This window comes from Eucyclogobius newberryi, unplaced genomic scaffold (genome assembly GCF_026437365.1).
Source record: "Eucyclogobius newberryi isolate DKJ021-1_F unplaced genomic scaffold, fEucNew1.0.hap1 SCAF_4, whole genome shotgun sequence".
Taxonomy (NCBI): Eukaryota; Metazoa; Chordata; class Actinopteri; order Gobiiformes; family Gobiidae; genus Eucyclogobius; species Eucyclogobius newberryi.
Genome location: NW_027316056.1, coordinates 14,757,334 through 14,776,352, shown reverse-complemented (window position 1 = coordinate 14,776,352; position 19,019 = coordinate 14,757,334). Strand labels below are relative to the sequence as shown.

General features: G+C 39.1%; 1 protein-coding gene across 1 annotated transcript in view; it reads right to left on the bottom strand.

Annotated features, from left to right (window-relative positions):
* The window catches only part of LOC140377216 (high affinity choline transporter 1-like), a 42,582-nt gene that overhangs the window by 4,019 nt on the left and 19,544 nt on the right, over positions 1-19,019 (bottom strand). Inside the window, exons 4-7 of the mRNA XM_072462562.1 lie at positions 16,745-16,900; positions 13,565-13,713; positions 790-933; positions 497-650 (exon numbers count right to left, since the gene is read on the bottom strand). Coding sequence (XP_072318663.1) covers positions 497-650; positions 790-933; positions 13,565-13,713; positions 16,745-16,900 — 603 coding nt within the window. The remainder of the gene's footprint in view (positions 1-496; positions 651-789; positions 934-13,564; positions 13,714-16,744; positions 16,901-19,019) is intronic.

Below are 19,019 nucleotides of genomic sequence, written 5' to 3'. Positions count from 1 at the left end.
TTTCTCGTTAATTAAAGAGAAAAAAGTAATTAATTAATGACTTTATTCTCGTAGTGCCCCGCATTTATTTTTTTTTGGTTGGCCTTTATACTCCGTCGTATATTGTCGTTAATTTACGACTTTTTTCTGACTATGACTTTTTTCTCATTAATTAACGTCTTTTTGCTCATTGATTAATGACTTTATTCTCGTAGTGCAGCGCATTTTTTTTTTCTTGATTGGCCCTTGTACTCCGTCGTACTCATCCAAGAGTCATTCTCAATCTGCGAAAAACTGTTTTGTTTGTTTCTTTTCTTTTAGGTCTTAATCTGTTTTGTGATTTCTGTCATGTTTTTTTTAATGCATTTTTTTCCTGTTGTGGGAAGCACTTTGAATTGCCTTGTGTATGAATTGTGCTCTACAAATCAACTTGCCTTGCCTTTCCTATTAAAAACATTTTTTAAAGTGTACTCACAAGTCCGCTCTGAATTTTGTATTGATTAGTTAGTTTGTGTACCCGTAGATGCAGCCACTGCTCCCACCAGCACAGAGGGAATCCCAAGCACCAGGCAGAAAGCAGAGGAGGCGAAGCAGGTTATCTGGGCCTGAGAGTAGGAGGAGGCTGACAAGATTCTCTGATAAAAGGCCTGATACGCCAGACCTCCTAAAGCCTGAAACATTTCAGAAAGCTATTATTCTCCTGAAAACAGGGGTATCAAATAACATGTAAATGATTACATTGAATATATTAGGTTGATTGTTTTAAGTTAAATACAGTTTTTTCTGTTTACAAAGAGCTTAAATGCTAACCAGAAGCATGAAGTCATCAAACCACTTTCCGGCCTCATGCAGCTCCACGGTACCGACCCATGGTGCCTGGAAGTTGGCGTTGTAAGCCGTGAGGGAGATGTCCAGAGAGTGAGGATTGGTCATGAGGAAAGGCACGCATACCCACTGCATATGAACATACAAAGACATGGCATGCTCAGAGCAATTTTCATTTTGCTGCAGGGATGTTGTTGCTCCATTGAGTTTTGTCACACAATCCTTATCAGCTGTCAGTCTTTAAAAGTGAAAGAAATGGGGGGTTGCAAAGTTACAGAAATAACTAATTTGTAATGGGACAGGCTTTTAATTCTAAACATCTGATTGAAAACATCAGGCAGTTGATTCATTTATCTTTATTATTATTATCATCATTATTATTCTTTAAAAAAATTACAAATAAAAAACGCATAAAACTGGTTGCAGCTGGTCTAAAGCTGGGTATTCATCATTTTTTTCAATTTTTTATGGATTCATGGATGTCACACTATAAGACAAAATGAACAAAAATGTGTAAGACAGAACAGTCACATTGTGTGATGGTTCACACGATCAATTGTGGCTACAACCAAAGTTTGTCTGTGTGAATATCAGGCTCTTGGGACCAAACGGGGCAGACAAAATATTTTAACTTAACTAACGGCCCGAGATTTACTCTAAATAATTGTAAGAAATACGTAGCAATATAAAAACATGGGAGGGAGCTGGTTCCTGGACAATTAGAACCGTATGACCAGACAAGATGCGATTGATGTCAAACCCTCCTCTTGCTGCGTCTTTGTGGAACATCTAAACACTATCCAGATCTGAGTAAGTAATACTATTACAAATATCACAATATTGATCAGATACCGATACCAATGATATCAAATGCAATATTTTTCTTTCAACCTCTGCTTGAACGAATATGAATAGTAAGTATATGTGCAGAAAACATCAAACATGAAGAATGAATTAGAAAAATACAGACCAAATTTTATTTAAAAACAGATTATTTTGGAGAAATTTTAGGTATCAATATGTTTATACCCTGTCAGTATCGAGACATCTATATTTTGTATCAATAAATGTGCAGCAGAGGAGCTCTGCCGTAAACGGTACCTTATCACATCATTTCTCTTTAATGTATTAATAATAATAATATAATAATAAATATTTTATTTATATAGCGCTTTTCAGAGACCCAAAGACGCTTTGACATATACAAAAAGGGGGGGTATTTACAGACAGGGGGGGACAGCACGTACAATACACAATAATGTGCAGATAAAATAAACAAGACAGAAGAAGTAGAAAGAAAATAATGGGGATGTTACAGGGGGTAGAAGTGTAGTCAGTGGGGTAGAGGAGGCTAGGGGGTCAGAATGCTCTGTCACCAAAGGTTTTGAGTTGGGATGTTGGTGCAGTCAGGGTGAGAGTGGAGGAGCGGAGGGCTCGGTAGGGGCGGTGGGGGAAATGTGAGGTTAACTTTTACAAAGGCAAAAACACAGCTAGCATGTCGCAGTGGGGGTGGATGAAGTACTCAATATTTGTTACTCAAGTAAAAGTACCGATACAGGAGCAAAAGATTGTCCTTTTAAAAAAATGAGGGATTACACTACATTGTCACGTCCTTTAAAAAGTTACTAAAAAGCAAAAGAGATTATTTTTGATTATGAGAACTAGCATTAGATTGTAATATTGACAAAAATGTTGATATTACAATCCAATGCTAGTTCTCATCATGTCTGTGGTCATCATAATTATGCAACTTTTTTATGCGTTAGAAAATTAGAAAGACCATTTTGTTGCTCCTACATGGATAAATCCCTAAAAGCATAGAAAATCTAGAAAATTAGATAGAAGTTGACAAAAATAACACTTTCAGCACTGTAGCCAGGCTAACAAACTGTCACTTTGTTTGAGCCCTCAATCCCAGCTACTCTCGGCTCTAATGATTTTCTTCTATTTTCTAACTATAACATCTAAACAATTAGAAATAAACTATATTGAATTACTCCCACTATTAGCACTGAAATAGCCCAAGCTGTAAAACTAGTGTCCCATATAAATCCACCAGTAACACTAGAAAGGTTCACTGCTGTTGATCAAGTAGAGATAATGTCTAGACCTGATTTCAAGCTGACTTCTCAAAGACGTCCTCCCCTTAATTATATATTCTATTCTTAATATAATAAATACTTATAAACATGCAGTCATTACATTGCTATTGAAAAAGCCTATCCTTAATCCTGACCTGTTGGTAAACTCCAACCTATTTAAAATCTTTCCTTTGTCTCTAAAATCCTTGAAAGAGTTGTATTTAAACATGTTTTCCAGTCAGGGTTCAGAGCCCACCACAGCACTGAAACTGCACTAGTTAAAGTCACAAATGATTTATTATTAGTTGCTGGCAATGGACTGGTCTCAATCTTGGTTCTGTTGGACCTCAGCGCAGCGTTTTAGACCATCAAGCACAACATTCTACTAGAGGTTAGAATGTGATGTAGGTGTCAGAGGGACAGTCCTCAGCCTGGTTCTAAAGTACGGTGTGCCATAGGGTTCAGTACTCGGCCCAATCCTGGTTATTATTTATATGCTGCCATTAGGTAACATTAGAAAATGGTTTCCCCCCGCCCTTTTTGTTTCTGGCACAAGCTGTCTTTTCTTTGTTCTATTGTGTTCGGTTGTTGTGGTTCCTATGTTTGTGTGTTGTATTCGACCAGAGAGCTGTGTAACAAAAGGTAAAATTACAAGAATGATTCAACATTGGCGATATTGATCTCAAGCAGAATAGGCTTGAGTTTTGAACACAAAGATGGCAGATTTGTATTGGTCAAAGGAACTGTTGATGGAAGTGTGTTTACTTTGATACATGTATATGCTTCTCCAGGAAGCGACCTCACTTTCTATACTAAAATTGTATATCTGATTGCAAACCACTCTGGGGAACCCTTGTCTGTGGAGGCAACTGGAACTTACATGTTCAGCCGACATGGACTACTGGTACATCTATAAATAATATATTTTGTAAATCAATACATAATATATGGTTGATTGATATCGGGAGTGAGATTAATCCTATTGTCGGCCAATATACACATTTTTTCAACCCATAAATAGAGACATATAGATTCAAGTGATTTACTATCCTAATCCTATTTACATTTCTGTAGATCTGGAACAGAAACAAAAAACAACACTTTGGAGATTTAATACTAAAATGCTCAATGATCCACAATTTATAAAAATGATGACATTGAGACGTATGTAGAGGGAAATGACAATGGTTAAGTTTCTCCACCCATCCTCTGGAATGCAACAAAGGCAGTTTTGAGGGGCAGGGTGATTGCTGTCACCTCAGCCAAAAAGAAACAAAGGAAGAAAAAATGGAAGGATTTACAGAACAAACTAAAGCTGCTGGAAGCAAAACATGCAAAAAAAAACAAGGATCCTCAAATGCTAATTCATAAATTAAAAAGACAAAGGGTGATGACCTGACCTCAAAGGAAAAATAAATAAAAAATATAGCCGCAAGCGGCAATGATAGGCCCTCGCCACGCCGCCGCCGCCACGCCGCAAGAGGAGGGGGCGCTAACGCGCCCCGATTGTCCTTTTAGTACACCTACTGCTGAATCTGTGACGCTGTCACATCTTCTCCCCTTTGTTTTACCATCAAAAAGCAATTTTATTTTGAATTCTTGGCAATTATTTTGAATTCTTGGCGACACCGTGACTCTTTGAATAAAAATGTGGATAACTTTTGATGGTCCACCCCTGAAGATGAGTCTCACCAAATTTCAGGTTAATAGGGCTAACGCCCTGGGAGGAGTTTGTGAAAGTCTAAAGTGTAAACATATTCTGGCGATTTCCCCATTCGAATAACATGGGAGGTTTTGGTCATCGCTACGGCAACGCCATAACAATTATGACATGGGTCATTGACTTTTTTGATGGGGATGCTAAAATTGAGTTGTGTGTCAAATTTCATAAAATTTCGCAAAACTAAACATTTAACCTCCATATAAAATCTGTAGGGGGCGCTGTGGTGCCAAATTAATTTATTTCACTTCAAGTACGTTTAGGGCAAAGAGTTTAACAAATGATTCTAATTTGTCGCAATTCGGACTTTATCTGCGCAAACGGCAGAAATGTTAAATTTGGGAGATTTCTGAAATTCTAGCTAGAGTTTGTGGCTTCGCCGCTCAGAGACCGTGACAGGTATTAATGTAATTTTAATAACTTTTGATGTCCCACTCCTCAGTAGCATTTTCACCAAATTTCAGCTTTTTAGGGCCAACGCCCTGGGAGGAGTTCGTAAAAGTACGACGTTTGGAAAAACTCCCGAGTCATGCTTAGCCATTTTTGAAGCAATATGGCCGACATGTGGTTGGGCGGACGGCGTTGCCGTAATAATATTTTTTACTTCTCTTGTCACCATCTACCTCTGCGCCAAATTTCATGATTCTACGATCAGATTTTTTTTGGGTCATTTCCTATCTCTCAATGCATTTTTGGTACATTTGGGGGCGCTGACGCGCCATTTTTTTTTATTTTAGAAAAGGGAAATAGCCAGAATGTAGAGAGGCACGATTTTTAGAGGTGTGCAAATTTTTGTGACTTTTCGTCAAAGTTCACTGGGTGAAAAATAGGGGGGTTGGTCCCGAGAAGAAAGAAAGAAAGAAAGAAGAAAGAAATATAGCCGAAAGCGGCAATGATCGGCCCTCGCCACGCCGCCGCTGCCACGCCGCAAGAGGAGGGGGCGCTAACGCGCCCCAATTGTCCTTTTATTACGCCTACTGCTGAATCTGTGACGCTGTCACATCTTCTCCCCTTTGTTTTACCATCAAAAAGCAATTTTATTTTGAATTCTTGGCAAAATGTGCGGCTTTGCCGCACAGACACCGTGACTCTTTGAATAAAAATGTGGATAACTTTTGATGGTCCACCCCTGAAGATGAGTCTCACCAAATTTCAGGTTAATAGGGCTGACGCCCTAAGAGGAGTTTGTGAAAGTCTAAAGTGTAAACATGTTCTGGCGATTTCCCCATTGGAATAACATGGAAGGTTTTGGTCATCGTTACGGCAAAGCCACAACAATTATGACATGGGTCTCACTGACTTTTTTGATGGGGATGCCAAAATTGAGTTGTGTGTCAAATTTCATATAATTTCGCAAAACTAAATATTTAACCTCCATATAAAATCTGTAGGGGGCGCTGTGGATCCAAATTAATTTATTTCACTTCAAGTAGGTTTAGGGCAAAGAGTTTAACAACTGATTCTAATTTGACGCAATTCGGACTTTATCTGCGCAAACGGCAGAAATGTTAAATTTGGGAGATTTCTGAAATTCTAGCTACAGTTTGCGGCTTCGCCGCACAGAGACCGTGACAGGTATCAATGTAATTTGGATAACTTTTGATGTCCCACTCCTCAGTAGCATTTTCACCAAATTTCAGCTTTTTAGGGCCAACGCCCTGGGAGGAGTTCGTAAAAGTACAACGTTTGGAAAAACTCCGAAGTCATGTTTAGCCATTTTTGAAGCAATATGGCCGACATTTGGTTGGGCGGACGGCGTTGCCGTAATAATATTTTTTACTTCTCTTGTCACCATCTACCTCTGCGCCAAATTTCATGATTCTACGATCAGATTTTTTTTGGGTCATTTCCCATCGCTCAATGCATTTTTGGTACATTTGTGGGCGCTGACGCGCCAATTTTTTTTATTTTAGAAAAGGGAAATAGCCAGAATGTAGAGAGGCACGATTTTTAGAGGTGTGCAAATTTTTGTGACTTTTCGTCAATGTTCACTGGGTGAAAAATAGGGGTGTTGGTCCCGAGAAGAAAGAAAGAAAGAAGAATTAAAGCCGCAAGTGGCATCCAACGGCCCTCGCGGGCCGCCGGCCTTCCGACTCTGCGCTTTCGACTTGATAAAGATGGCGCCCTTATTGTGTTGAATTAAAAAAGAATTTGACAGACGGCGACACAATTGACATGGCAAATCCAGTGCAAATGAACACAAATGTCGGTCAAATGTGCGGGTCCGCCGCACAGAGACCGTGACACTTGGAATAAAAATATGGATAAGTTTTGATGCTCCGCTTGTGTAGATGATTTTCCCCAAATATGAGCTTGATCGAGCTATTGCCCTTAGAGGAGTTTGTTAAAGTGTGAAGCGTAAATGTGAACATTTCAGAGATTTCGCTGTTTTCCCATTTCTGACATATATTTGCAGGTCCGCCACACAGAGACCGTAGCACTTAGAATCAAAATATGGATAAGTTTTGATGCCCCGCTTGTGTAGATGATATTCTCCAAATATGAGTTTGATCGGACAATCGCCCTAGGAGGAGTTTGTTAAAGTGTGAAGCGTAAAAATGTGGTGATTTGAGCGATTCTACGATTTTCCCATAAGGACAACATGGGATGTTTCTGTCATCGCTACGGTTACGCCGTACAAAATATGACTTTGGCCCTCATACTTTTATGATCAGGATGGCAAATTAGAATTTTGTTCAAAATATCATGTCATTTGGAAAAACTCTATTGTTTATAGGCCACTCTGAAGGCCAAATAGTCAGAATTCTGGGAAACGTTTGGGCTCCGTCGCACAGAGACCGTAAAAGTTATCCTTAAAATTTGGATAACTTTAGATGCCCCACTTGTCTAGAGGACGTACACCGATTTTGAGGTTCGTGGGCAAAACGCACTAGGAGGAGTTTGTTAAAGTGTGAAACATAAAAATGTGGATATTTGAGAGATTTTGCGGTTTTCCCATAGGGATAACATGGGAGGTTTCTGTCATCGCTACGACTACGCCGTAAAAAATAAGGCATTTGTCTGATTGGTTTTTTTGATCGGGACGCCAAAATAGAATTTTGGGTAAAGTTTAGAACATTTTGGTAAAACTAATTTTTGACCTTCAATGTTAATTTAAAGGTCACTCTGTAGGGGGCGCTATCGCGCCCATTTCAATTTTGTCATCATAACCTGGTCCAAACTAGAAAGTTTAACAACTGATTCAAATTTGGTCCTAATCGGACTTGTTTTGATCAAATGGGAGCAATTTTTAGATCTGCAAGATTCCAAAATAAGTTGTCCAACTTTGCGGCTGCGCCGCACGTAGACCGTAAAAGGTATCTCAAAAAATTGGATAACTTTAGATGCCCCACTTGTCCAGAGGACGTACGCCGATTTTGAAGTCGGTGGGCAAAACGCCCTAGGAGGAGTTCGTCAAAGTTTGACGTGAACAAAATGGCTAACACAGCGTGTTTTCATTTTCAAAGGAAGATGGCGGCCATAGGGTAAGTCTGGGGGCGTGGCCACAATGATTTTTTTTTTTTGTCCTCACGAGAGGAATGCGTGTCCCGAATTTCGTAGCTTTACGACAAAGTTGACCTCGGGGCGTCTCCCATAGGCGCAATGTATTTTGACTTTTGTCGGTGGCGCTGTCGCGCCATTTTTTAACGAAAAAAAAAATGGCCCAGAAAAAATAAAATTTTTCGCCGATTCTGAATTTTGGGCAAAGTTTGGTGAGTTTTTGAGCATGTTCAGGGGGTCAAATTAGAGATCAAAGCGCTGAAGAAGAACAAGAAAAATTAAAGCCGCAAGCGGCATCCAACGGCCCTCGCGGGCCGCCGGCCTTCCGACTCTGCGCTTTTGACTTGATAAAGATGGCGCCCTTATTGTGTGTTGAATAAAAAAAGAACTTGACAGACGGCGACACATTGGACATGGCCAATCCAGTGCAAATCAACACAAGTGTCAGTCAAATTTGCTGCGCCGCCGCACAGAGACCGTAGCACTTGGAATAAAAATATGGATAACTTTTGATGCCGCGCTTGTGTAGATGATTTTTCCCAAAGTAAAGCTTGATCGAGCTATTGCCCACGGAGGAGTTTGTTAAAGTGTGAAGCATAAATGTGAACATTTCAAGGATTTGGCGTTTTTCCCATTTGTGACAGTATATTTGCAGCTCCACGGCACAGAGACCGTACCACTTAAAATCAAAATATGGATAACTTTTGATGCCCCGTTTGTGTAGATGATTTCCCCCAAATATGAGCTTGATCGGGCAATCGCCCTGGGAGGAGTTCGTTAAAGTGTGAAGCGTAAAAATGTGGTGATTTTAGAGATTTCGCTGTTTTCCCATTTCTGACATATATTTGCGGGTCCGCCACACAGAGACCGTAGCACTTAGAATCAAAATATGGGTAAGTTTTGATGCCCCGCTTGTGTAGATGATATTCTCCAAATATGAACTTGATCGGACAATCGCCCTAGGAGGAGTTTGTTAAAGTGTGAAGCGTAAAAATGTGGTGATTTGAGCGATTCTACGATTTTCCCATAAGGATAACATGGGATGTTTCTGTCAACGCTACGGTTACGCCGTACAAAATATGACTTTGGCTCTCATACTTTTATGATCAGGATGGTAAATTAGAATTGTGTGCAAAATATCATGTCATTTGGAAAAACTCTATTGTTTATAGGCCACTCTGAAGGCCAAATAGTCAGAATTCTGGGAAACGTTTGCGGCTCCGTCGCACAAAGACCGTAAAAGTTATCCTTAAAATTTGGATAACTTTAGATACACCACTTGTCTAGAGGACGTACACCGATTTTGAGGTTGGTGGGCAAAACGCACTAGGAGGACTTCGTTAAAGTGTAAAACATAAAAATGTGGTAATTTGAGAGATTTTGTGGTTTTCCCATAGGGATAACATGGGAGGTTTCTGTCATCGCTACGACTACGGCGTAAAAATTTAGGCATTTTTGTGATTGGCTTTTGTGATCGGGACGGCAAAATAGAATTTTGGGTAAAGTTTAGACAATTTTGGTAAAACTAATTTTTGACCTTCAATGTTAATTTAAAGGTCACTCTGTAGGGGGCGCTATCACTGCCATTTCAATTTTGTCAGCCTAAACTGGTCCAAACTAGAAAGTTTAACAAATGATTCAAATTTGGTCCTAATCGGACTGGTTTTGATCAAATGGGAGCAATTTTTAGACCTGCAATATTCCAAAATAAGTTGTCCAACTTTGCGGCTGCGCCGCACACAGACCGTAAAAGGTATCTCAAAAAATTGAATAACTTTAGATGCCCCACTTGTCCAGAGGACGTACGCTGATTTTGAAGTCGGTGGGCAAAACGCCCTAGGAGGAGTTCGTCAAAGTTTGACGTGAACAAAATGGCTAACACAGCGTGTTTTCATTTTCAAAGGAAGATGGCGGCCATAGGGTAAGTCTGGGGGCGTGGCCACAATGATTTTTTTTGTTTGTCCTCACGAGAGGAATGCGTGTCCCGAATTTCGTAGCTTTACGCCAAAGTTGACCTCGGGGCGTCTCCCATAGGCGCAATGTATTTTGACTTTTGTCGGTGGCGCTGTCGCGCCATTTTTTAACGAAAAAAAAAATGGCCCAGAAAAAATAAAATTTTTCGCCGATTCTGAATTTTGGGCAAAGTTTGGTGAGTTTTTGAGCATGTTCAGGGGGTCAAATTAGAGCTCAAAGCGCTGAAGAAGAACAAGAAAAATAATAATAAAAATAATAATAATATTTTTAGCAAAAACAATATAGCCGTTTCCACTATAACAACAAATTATACATCGTTTGAAAGCTCTAAGCCTTCCCGATGCCGCCATGGGGTGGAATCATCATTACCATGCAATGTAAATGTAAGCAATGTAAAGTGCTCGTTTAGTGCGCACTTTTGCACGGGCTTCGCCCGTTTACAACGGTAATGTTCCATTTTCCTACTACTAATTAGTATGCACGGGGCGTGCATGAGTGGAGGAGTGCGTTAGTGAGTGTTTGGAAGTGGGCGAGCGCTCCGCGCTCGATTTCGTGCGCACTACGTGCGCACTTTTCGCGGCCTTACGAGATTAATAGGCCTCTCGCCAGCTTGTGGCGCTCGGGCCTAATAATGCTTATTGCTATTATGAAAAATGGTCACACTTATAAAGCGCTTTTCTACAGTCAAGGCACTCTAAGCGCTTTACATAAAGGTCACCCATTCACACACCAGATGTTCGCAGACACTGGGGGCGTGGCGGGTTAAGTGTCTTGCCCAAGGACACCTGAGGCAGCTGTGATCGCACCACCAACCAGTGGATCTGACCAAACAACATATCAGGAAACACTGAACAAAAAAATCATATCTTTTTGGACTTTCTCAATCACCTGCCGTGTTTGAAGAGCAAAACCAAATATTAGGTGCTGAAATAACAACTACTGAAACAAGTCTGTGTAATCCTTCATTTGTCCAGGAGTGTTCCATTGTAGAAAAAGATGATTTTGTAATCATCTGGACACTGATCGATCCGAAGATTGATAATTGATAATGACTCTTGGATGAGGATCAAAACGTTTAGATTTTTGAAAAATAGTGTCCAAATCATAACAACTGAATATTTTTCTACAAAACAACTAGGAAATTCAAAGTGCAATCTTAAGACTAAAACACAATAAATCTCCGGGGAGTGACGAGTTCACCTCAGAGTGGTATAAAGCTCTAAAAGAGCTATATACTTTTAACTGGGCCCTTAAAAAACATAAGATCACTCAGAGTTGGGAAGAAGCCATCATATCCCTAATACCTAAAGCGGGTAACGGTCGACTTGACTGATCCTCATATAGACCAATCTCAATTCTGAATGTGGGCTATCGCGTATACACCTCAATTATGTCCAAAAGTATGGAAGCAATACTCCAAATTTTAATTCACAATGATCAAACAGGAATGATTAACAAATGACAAACACAGATAACACAAGACAATCTTTACATATAATGAATCATAAGAAAACAGCAGAACAAAGCTGTATGAATAAGTCTGGACGCGGGAAAAGCTTTTGAATCTGTTAGCTGGCCGTATTTATTCCAATTGCTATAGCCCAACATCAAGACTCAAAATGAATGGTCACTTGACAGACTCATTGACTTTATTTGGAACCATTGGCCCAATATATTAGATAATTAGAAACAATTTATGGTGTGGACATCATAAGATAAGATTAAATATTAGGTGTGGTGCTTCGTAAAGAACTATCAACTATCTTAGAGAAAAACGATACTCCTCTTTTCTCCACTATAAAAAACAATCTTGAAAAATGGACTCTTATCCCATACTTAAGTCTAAGTCAAAGTCATAGGATCTATTCCAGACTCTCCAGATTTCCATCCCCATTCCATTTCCATTCTATCTGATGAATGGAAGAAAACAATCTCAAGATTTGTATGGCAAGGCAAAAAAACTTGAATCTGATTTAAAACTCTACAATTATCAAAAGAAAAAGGAGGTTGGGATTTACCTTGTCTTGAAAATGACTTTATTTTCTGTATTGGTGTGATCCAGAATATGAAGCTCAACATTGAGACTGACATCATAATGGACATTAAACAAATGGAAAAAATTCCAAATTGGACCTACTATGAACCCAGTGGGACTCATTGAGTGACTGCGCAATTGTTGTTGTTGTTGTTGTTGTTATGTTACCTTTAATGGCACAGCCAATTGAAAAGATGCATCACCTAATATAGCTGTACGTTTTCAAAGTATGTGTTTTATGTTATACTGTTTAAAAAAGAGAGAGAGAAAGAAAGAGATTGAGAAAGAGAGATTGTTGTTGTGTTACTTTTGATGACTACAGAGGACACACAACTACAGTAGGCAGCAGTTAATTCACCTTTTCAGTTGGCTGCCAACTGCCATTAAAAGCAACACAACAACAACAACAACAACAACAACAACAACAACAACAACAACAACAACAACAACACAAAGCATATGCTTTATATCGTCACATGACCGGGCATCACGGGCGTCATCATGTCAACACATGTGTTTTCGTCATTCAGTGATCATGGCAAATGTACAGGATATGGACATGCATTACGCAGTCACTCGCAATGGCTTCTTGCTATTGCACGCCCTCTAGTATCTTATCTTGTTTTTTATTCTTAATTTCTCTCTCTGGTCTTGTTCTATGTCTGTTATGTGTTATATGTTATGTGCTTTGTGTTTTTTTTTACCAAAAATGACTACTTTTGTAAATGTGTGTAATCCCTCATTCGTCCAGGACTGCTCCATTGTGGAAAAATTCAGTTGTATCATCTGTTCTTAGAAAAACAAAAGGTTTCGACTCTCATTCAAGAGTTATTCTCAATCAGCGAATCGAGTCAAGGATATGAAACCTGAGTTCCCAGACTTGATTCATCGAATGACACTTTTACTTTTGTACTTGGGTTAGGGTTGCATTGGTCTCAAGGGAACAGGTAAAAGTTCTGACTTTATCACTCAGAGCCTAGAGCCTGATATTAACGCAGGTAAACTTTATGGTAGCTACGACTGATGACGTGAACCATCGCACAGTGTGACCGCGTTACCGTTATTCATCACATCTTGTAGTGTGACATCCATAATTCCTTTAAGAGCAGTGACACTCGGCTTATTTCCATGGAAATTGCTAAGTTTATACCATTCCGAGGAACATTCCAGGCAAAACAACTTCTCCATGGAGAATAGAAGGTTTCTGACCCCCCACTGAAAAACATATACATACATAAAATACAGTAGTGGTTCTTTAAACAACCATGCAAAGATCTAATCATGCAACAATATGTGTATGTGATGCATTAAGTTGTTTCCCTCGTACTGCTACAGTGTGTAATATAATCAGTATGATGGCTGCCACTCATGAAGAACAGGTTTGTGTCTCCATGGCTGCCTGGGCCTGTCACAATAGAGCCATTGTTTGAGTCAATAGTTGCTACTCACCAGACTGATGAAGATCAGGATGAGCTGGATTACATCTGTGTAGGCCACTGAGTACAATCCCCCCAGCAGAGTGTATATGATGGCCACCACAGACGAGATGATGATGGAATAGACATAAGGCAGGTCCAGTATCACTGCCATGGTGCCGCCTGCAACGACAGCCGCCCACAATGAACACCTTGAACTCTGTGACGTCTCATACATTTAATGTTATCCTGACATGCATGCCACTAAACAAAGAGTCTACAGAGATTAAGAACAGGGCTTTTCTTTAGTATTTAAAGTCTCTTCCACGCACACGATGGGTTCATTGGACATGCATACACAATCCTTGTGAAGTAGTGGCACTTTTTAAAAGTTAACAAAATCATTACTTCCACAAGCAGGTGATTTATGTAGTATAATATTTCACTGTTAAAGAACATTTCATAATGTTACATACATATCTTAGAAAACATTCAAAAGCTTGGATGAGGCAACCCACAGTCCTAAAATGCAACAATACCAACTTCTGTCTTGAAATAAAAGCAGCCTATTGATTGTGATGCTAACATATTCAAACCTCTTTGGATAAGTAAGAACCTTATAAAAAAATATTAAAATCAAAATGTATAAGTCCCTTGAAAGAGCAAGATACAGTTTACTTAAAAAATAAATGAAGAAGACATCTTGTTACTCATACAAGGCAAGCAAAACGTGACTACCTGAACCGTCTCTTCAGTGCCAGCATCGCTCCAGCCGCTGCTGCTGCCACACCACAACAAGCCTTAAAAAGAAAAGAAAATCGATCGCCACTCGCCCTGCCCCGCCCCATACTCTTTCCCTGCCACATACACATTTACACACTTTTCTGGTGTTAAAGCATTAAACAGGAAGCTAAGACCCATGAATAGTTTGTGATGCGGTGAATTGATTGCTGCCATGTTTTTTCAGTTGTTTTGTTCAAAATAGAGTAAGTTAATTACAGTTTAATGAAGCTTTGACGTGTTTTCAAATTCCAGTTGAACTTCTTAGTGTTTATTATGGGTTTTGTTGTTGACCATGTGCGAGGTCATTTCGAGGGAATGACATAACAGTCATATCATTACTCATTCCTATGTAGCTGCTTTTCCCAATTTAGCTCTGGATTTCACCTCTTCTGCGCTGAGCCGTGGTGTTCTCCTCAAGGGTAAAATTAGACAGAAGAAAAGGTGTGACAATATCCGGTGGCTTAATTGGCAGCACCAGCTATGGAAGGAAAGCAGATCTGAAGCACCCCCACATATTTTTAGGTCACTGACCCACTTCGGATACAAACGTATCCATAAGTGAAAACTTGACAGTGTTTTTGCTGGATAAACCTCTTATGCTTAGGGCCTATTTTTCCAAAAACACCTGAAAAAATGACCCCTATTTAAAACTGAAGCTGGAGCATAAACAATTGGCAGGAGCCTTTGTGAGCTGATAAGTTTTGAACTCTGATGTCTGTTTTACTCTAATTATAAGTAGAAACAAGCTCTGCACAGAGCAATTCAGATTTTAAATCCCGCCGAGGTTTTCTTTGTTAAATATATCAATGAGTAAAGCTGGTGTCTGGAGGTATGGTCTGATTGACACTAGTTATAGCATTTATTGGGTTTTGACAATTCTCTTTTAACTCTCTTTTCACTAAACAATAGTTTTAGTGTCTTATAATAAAGCAAAAATGTCCAGGCAGAATCCATATAAAAGTTCTATTCATTTTAAATTAAATTTTAGGGTATTTTTTTACTTGTGAGTTTGGAGTACAAACACTGATGCTTTCCTGAAAGATTAATTTGACTTGAAATAAATGGTTTACAGCTTAATTTTTATGTAAAACATATCAAGCAGCTTGAGAGTTTTCTTTTATAAGATGGACAAAATGGAATAAAGAAAGTCCATGTGGGATTTCCTAAGCGTCCAACGTCCACAGTTCTGTGACAGAGGCATCAAATAGTGTTCTTTTCTGGCACTAATGTAACACTAAACTGACAGAGTTTATATGGGACAACACTCATATAAACAGTCTCATAGCAACAGGGGTGTGGGTCAAATGGTCTGTGTGCACGGCTCACAGACCATGTGTTTCTGTTCCTGTTTGTGGTGCGTGCATGAATGTAGCTAATGTACGTATTTGACTGTCCTGAAACAACAGGCCTGAGGGTCCTCTGTGCTATATCGGTTTAATAGGTCCAGGCTGAAAGGTCCCAGGAGCATTCCTGTCCCATAACTGTCCTTGTATGGAGTCAGCACAGCTTTCATAACTATATTTATGAGAAATATTTATAGTTCAAATACTCATTGTTCTGTAAAAATATGGCAAATCATGACTAAAACACATATCAGCTGGTTCAAGAAAATGATCACCTTCCACAATCAACAGGCTGCTGGATGTTTAAGTCCTTTTAAAAAAAAAAAAAAAAATGGAAAAGAAAACAGCATTAAAACACACCATCGAACTACAAAGGCTCAAAATGCTCATTGCGACACTAAAGACACATACACTTAATATAGTCTATATTAAAAATAGATTAAGTAAAGAATAAAGTATTAGAATTAGGAGAAAAAACTCTGTACGGTGCCCCCATAAGAAGGAGGAAACACCAAACGAAAGTGTTGAATCGTCAAATGTTTGAAGTACTTAGTGACTATCTTCAGCTAACGCCCACTGGCTGGTTAGTCCTGTCAGAGCTCATATCAAGAGTTTCAATGTGTTCCCCAAAGTAACTTAACCCTGATGAGTTACTGCAAAGTGGAGAAGCCAGCTGCTAATCCTAAACTATGGTATCGTATATGTTTCACCCTTAAAGTGAAAAGAACAAGGCATTTCTCTCGTCAAAATTGTGCCATAACAAAATGTTGACATGTAGCTTGTATAAAGTTTGCCGAATTGTCTCCCCCCACTCTCTACATGTCCATGTTATGCCGTCTTTTAACAATAAAGCCTGCACATTTGAACAACTATCTATCTTTGATTAAATTTAACTTTGTATCCTTGAATTGTCATACATACCAAATCGCATTTTTTTTATTTTTCAAGGCAATTTTAACCTCTATTTACGTTTTATTATTGTTTTAATATTGAACTAGAATACTATTTCCCATGTTGGCCAAGAAAGTTTAGTCTAAACGTATGTCTTGTTGTTGTACAGTGTGTTGCTTTGTGTTGGCACCACTCACCCAGGCTGACGAGCGTGCGTGCCACCCACAGGACGTCGGCCACCAGAGCGGGGATGATCAGGGCACTGCTCATGAAGTTCCCATATTTCAGTTGAAAGGGGTCCATCATGGTCATGTACTTGTTCTCTCTCATGGGCTTTGCGAAGAAAAAACCCCCTGTTTATTTGAGAGGAAGGCACAAGCATGAAGTAGTGCATGAGAAAGGAGCAGTTTTTATTTGTATTACAAGGGTTTGAATAGTGAAACGAACAAGCATCTTGCACTCACTGCACTGTTCACTTCTTAATGCACTACATATTTTATTTATGTACATATCACGCCTATTTCTAACCTTACTTTAACTTTACTTACCTATTTTTATATATCTGGTAGCTATTCATTGTTCATTGTTTCGTATTCATTGTTCAATGTTTTGTTGTTTTGTGTTGCGTCGAATCACCAGGACAAGTTCCTATGTTTGTGAATTTGGTTCATTGACAATGGCAAAGGGGCAAAGAAAAAAAAGATTCTCACCACATCTATGCTGGAGCGTGTTGGCAGTTACAACTCCAATTACATGTGTTGTACATTACAACATATGTAATGTACAATACAGTGACAATATCTTGAAGTAATAAAAACAATGAAATGAAACAAATAATATGTTTTTTAAAGTCTGGAGCTTATCCCTAAGTCACTGGAATAGGCTCCAGTCACCAGTGACCTCTTAACACGAACAGTAGCACAAGAATGAATGGACGAATGATCAAAATGACTCAATGGTGCACACATTCTTTTACCTGAAATGTTCCACAGTATTAGCAACAATAACATTTTTCCATCATTCAATACATATCTTGATGCATAGGTCACAATATGAATGCAATTTTGAGGTGTTTAGGCAAAAAAAAAATAGAGGGTAAATGTATTAAATCAATAAATATAATATATTAATACATTTCATTATCTGTTCTGTTAGGAAAGCTTTCATTCTCATATTCTATTGATTTGTAATGTTTTTGTTGTGTTGTATATGGTGTGAGTATGGCAATTTAAGAGAAATAATAACTTTTTTTGTTTTTTATTTGCTTCTCCCTGCACATACTTTTGCATCTGTTGTATCCTTTTTCTTTTACAGGTTACAAAAAAAATTATGAATAAATAAAATGTTATAGGTAAAGACACCGTGAACATTGGCAGCTCAACTCTGGGATTTCTTTTGTTGACAATAACTACAAAAGAGGGTAGCCAAGAGTGTTTCCACTGGTAACTCATTGTACAGGCCCATTGTTGTGCCCTGCTGTTTACACTCAAATGTCTGGGTTTCTGTGCAGGCTCCAGGCGTCTCCATGAGAACTCATCCCTCCACACCTGTTGCTTTGGTTTACAGTCCAGTACCAGTGCCTCATCGAGCTATTTCTAACTGGAGTGGCACTTTTACTGCCACATGAGGGGTCAGTTTTTATGCCAGCAGAGTTGGCCATTAATCTCTCTCCGCACAAAATAAAGTTACAGAAAAACTGCTGAATTGTGTGATCAAATTTGGTTACAATGTTGACCACTACCAGATATTTTGGATAGATACTTTACTTGGATATAGCCAATAAAGGAATTTACATCGCAATGTTATGTAACGATGACGATGGACAAGCTCAAGTCTGATATGTTAAGTCCCAGAAAAAGCCTTACATAGTTTGTGAATGTGTTCAATTGAAGCAAAACAGGATGGATAATGGTAAGGTTTGACAAGGGCTAAAGTGAAAGGTGCACAAGCGTTTCCGAATATAATCTGTGTGTCTGATACTATATTTCAGTTTAGCGTCCCTGCTGTAGGCAACTGGCAATGTTCTCAACTAAAGTAATATTATAGATACTTGCTAAAACATGCTAAGAGCTTAAAATTTGAATGCACTGAGTCATAATTTCCAGTTAAAGCGCACATGACATGTTTTTCTGATGATAATTTTATTTGGTGTGATAATACACGTGGCAAATATTGATCACAGTTTTTAAATCTGTCAAGTGGCATTTTGCACAAGTTGCATTTTTTAAATACAGGAAGTTGAGCTGCGTTCTAAAAAGGAATATCTCTGTTTATGTCATCCACCTTCAAAGACACAAAATGTTCTCTCTGCCTGTTTCTACAACACCATCACTTGGCTTGCCCATGCTACCAGGAGTTACATAATTTCCCCTCACCAAGAGTATGTTTTACCCCTCCTTGAACCGACACCTTAACGTGGTGGAGGGGTTTGAGCGCCCGAATGATCCCAGGAGCTATGTTGTCGGGGGCTTC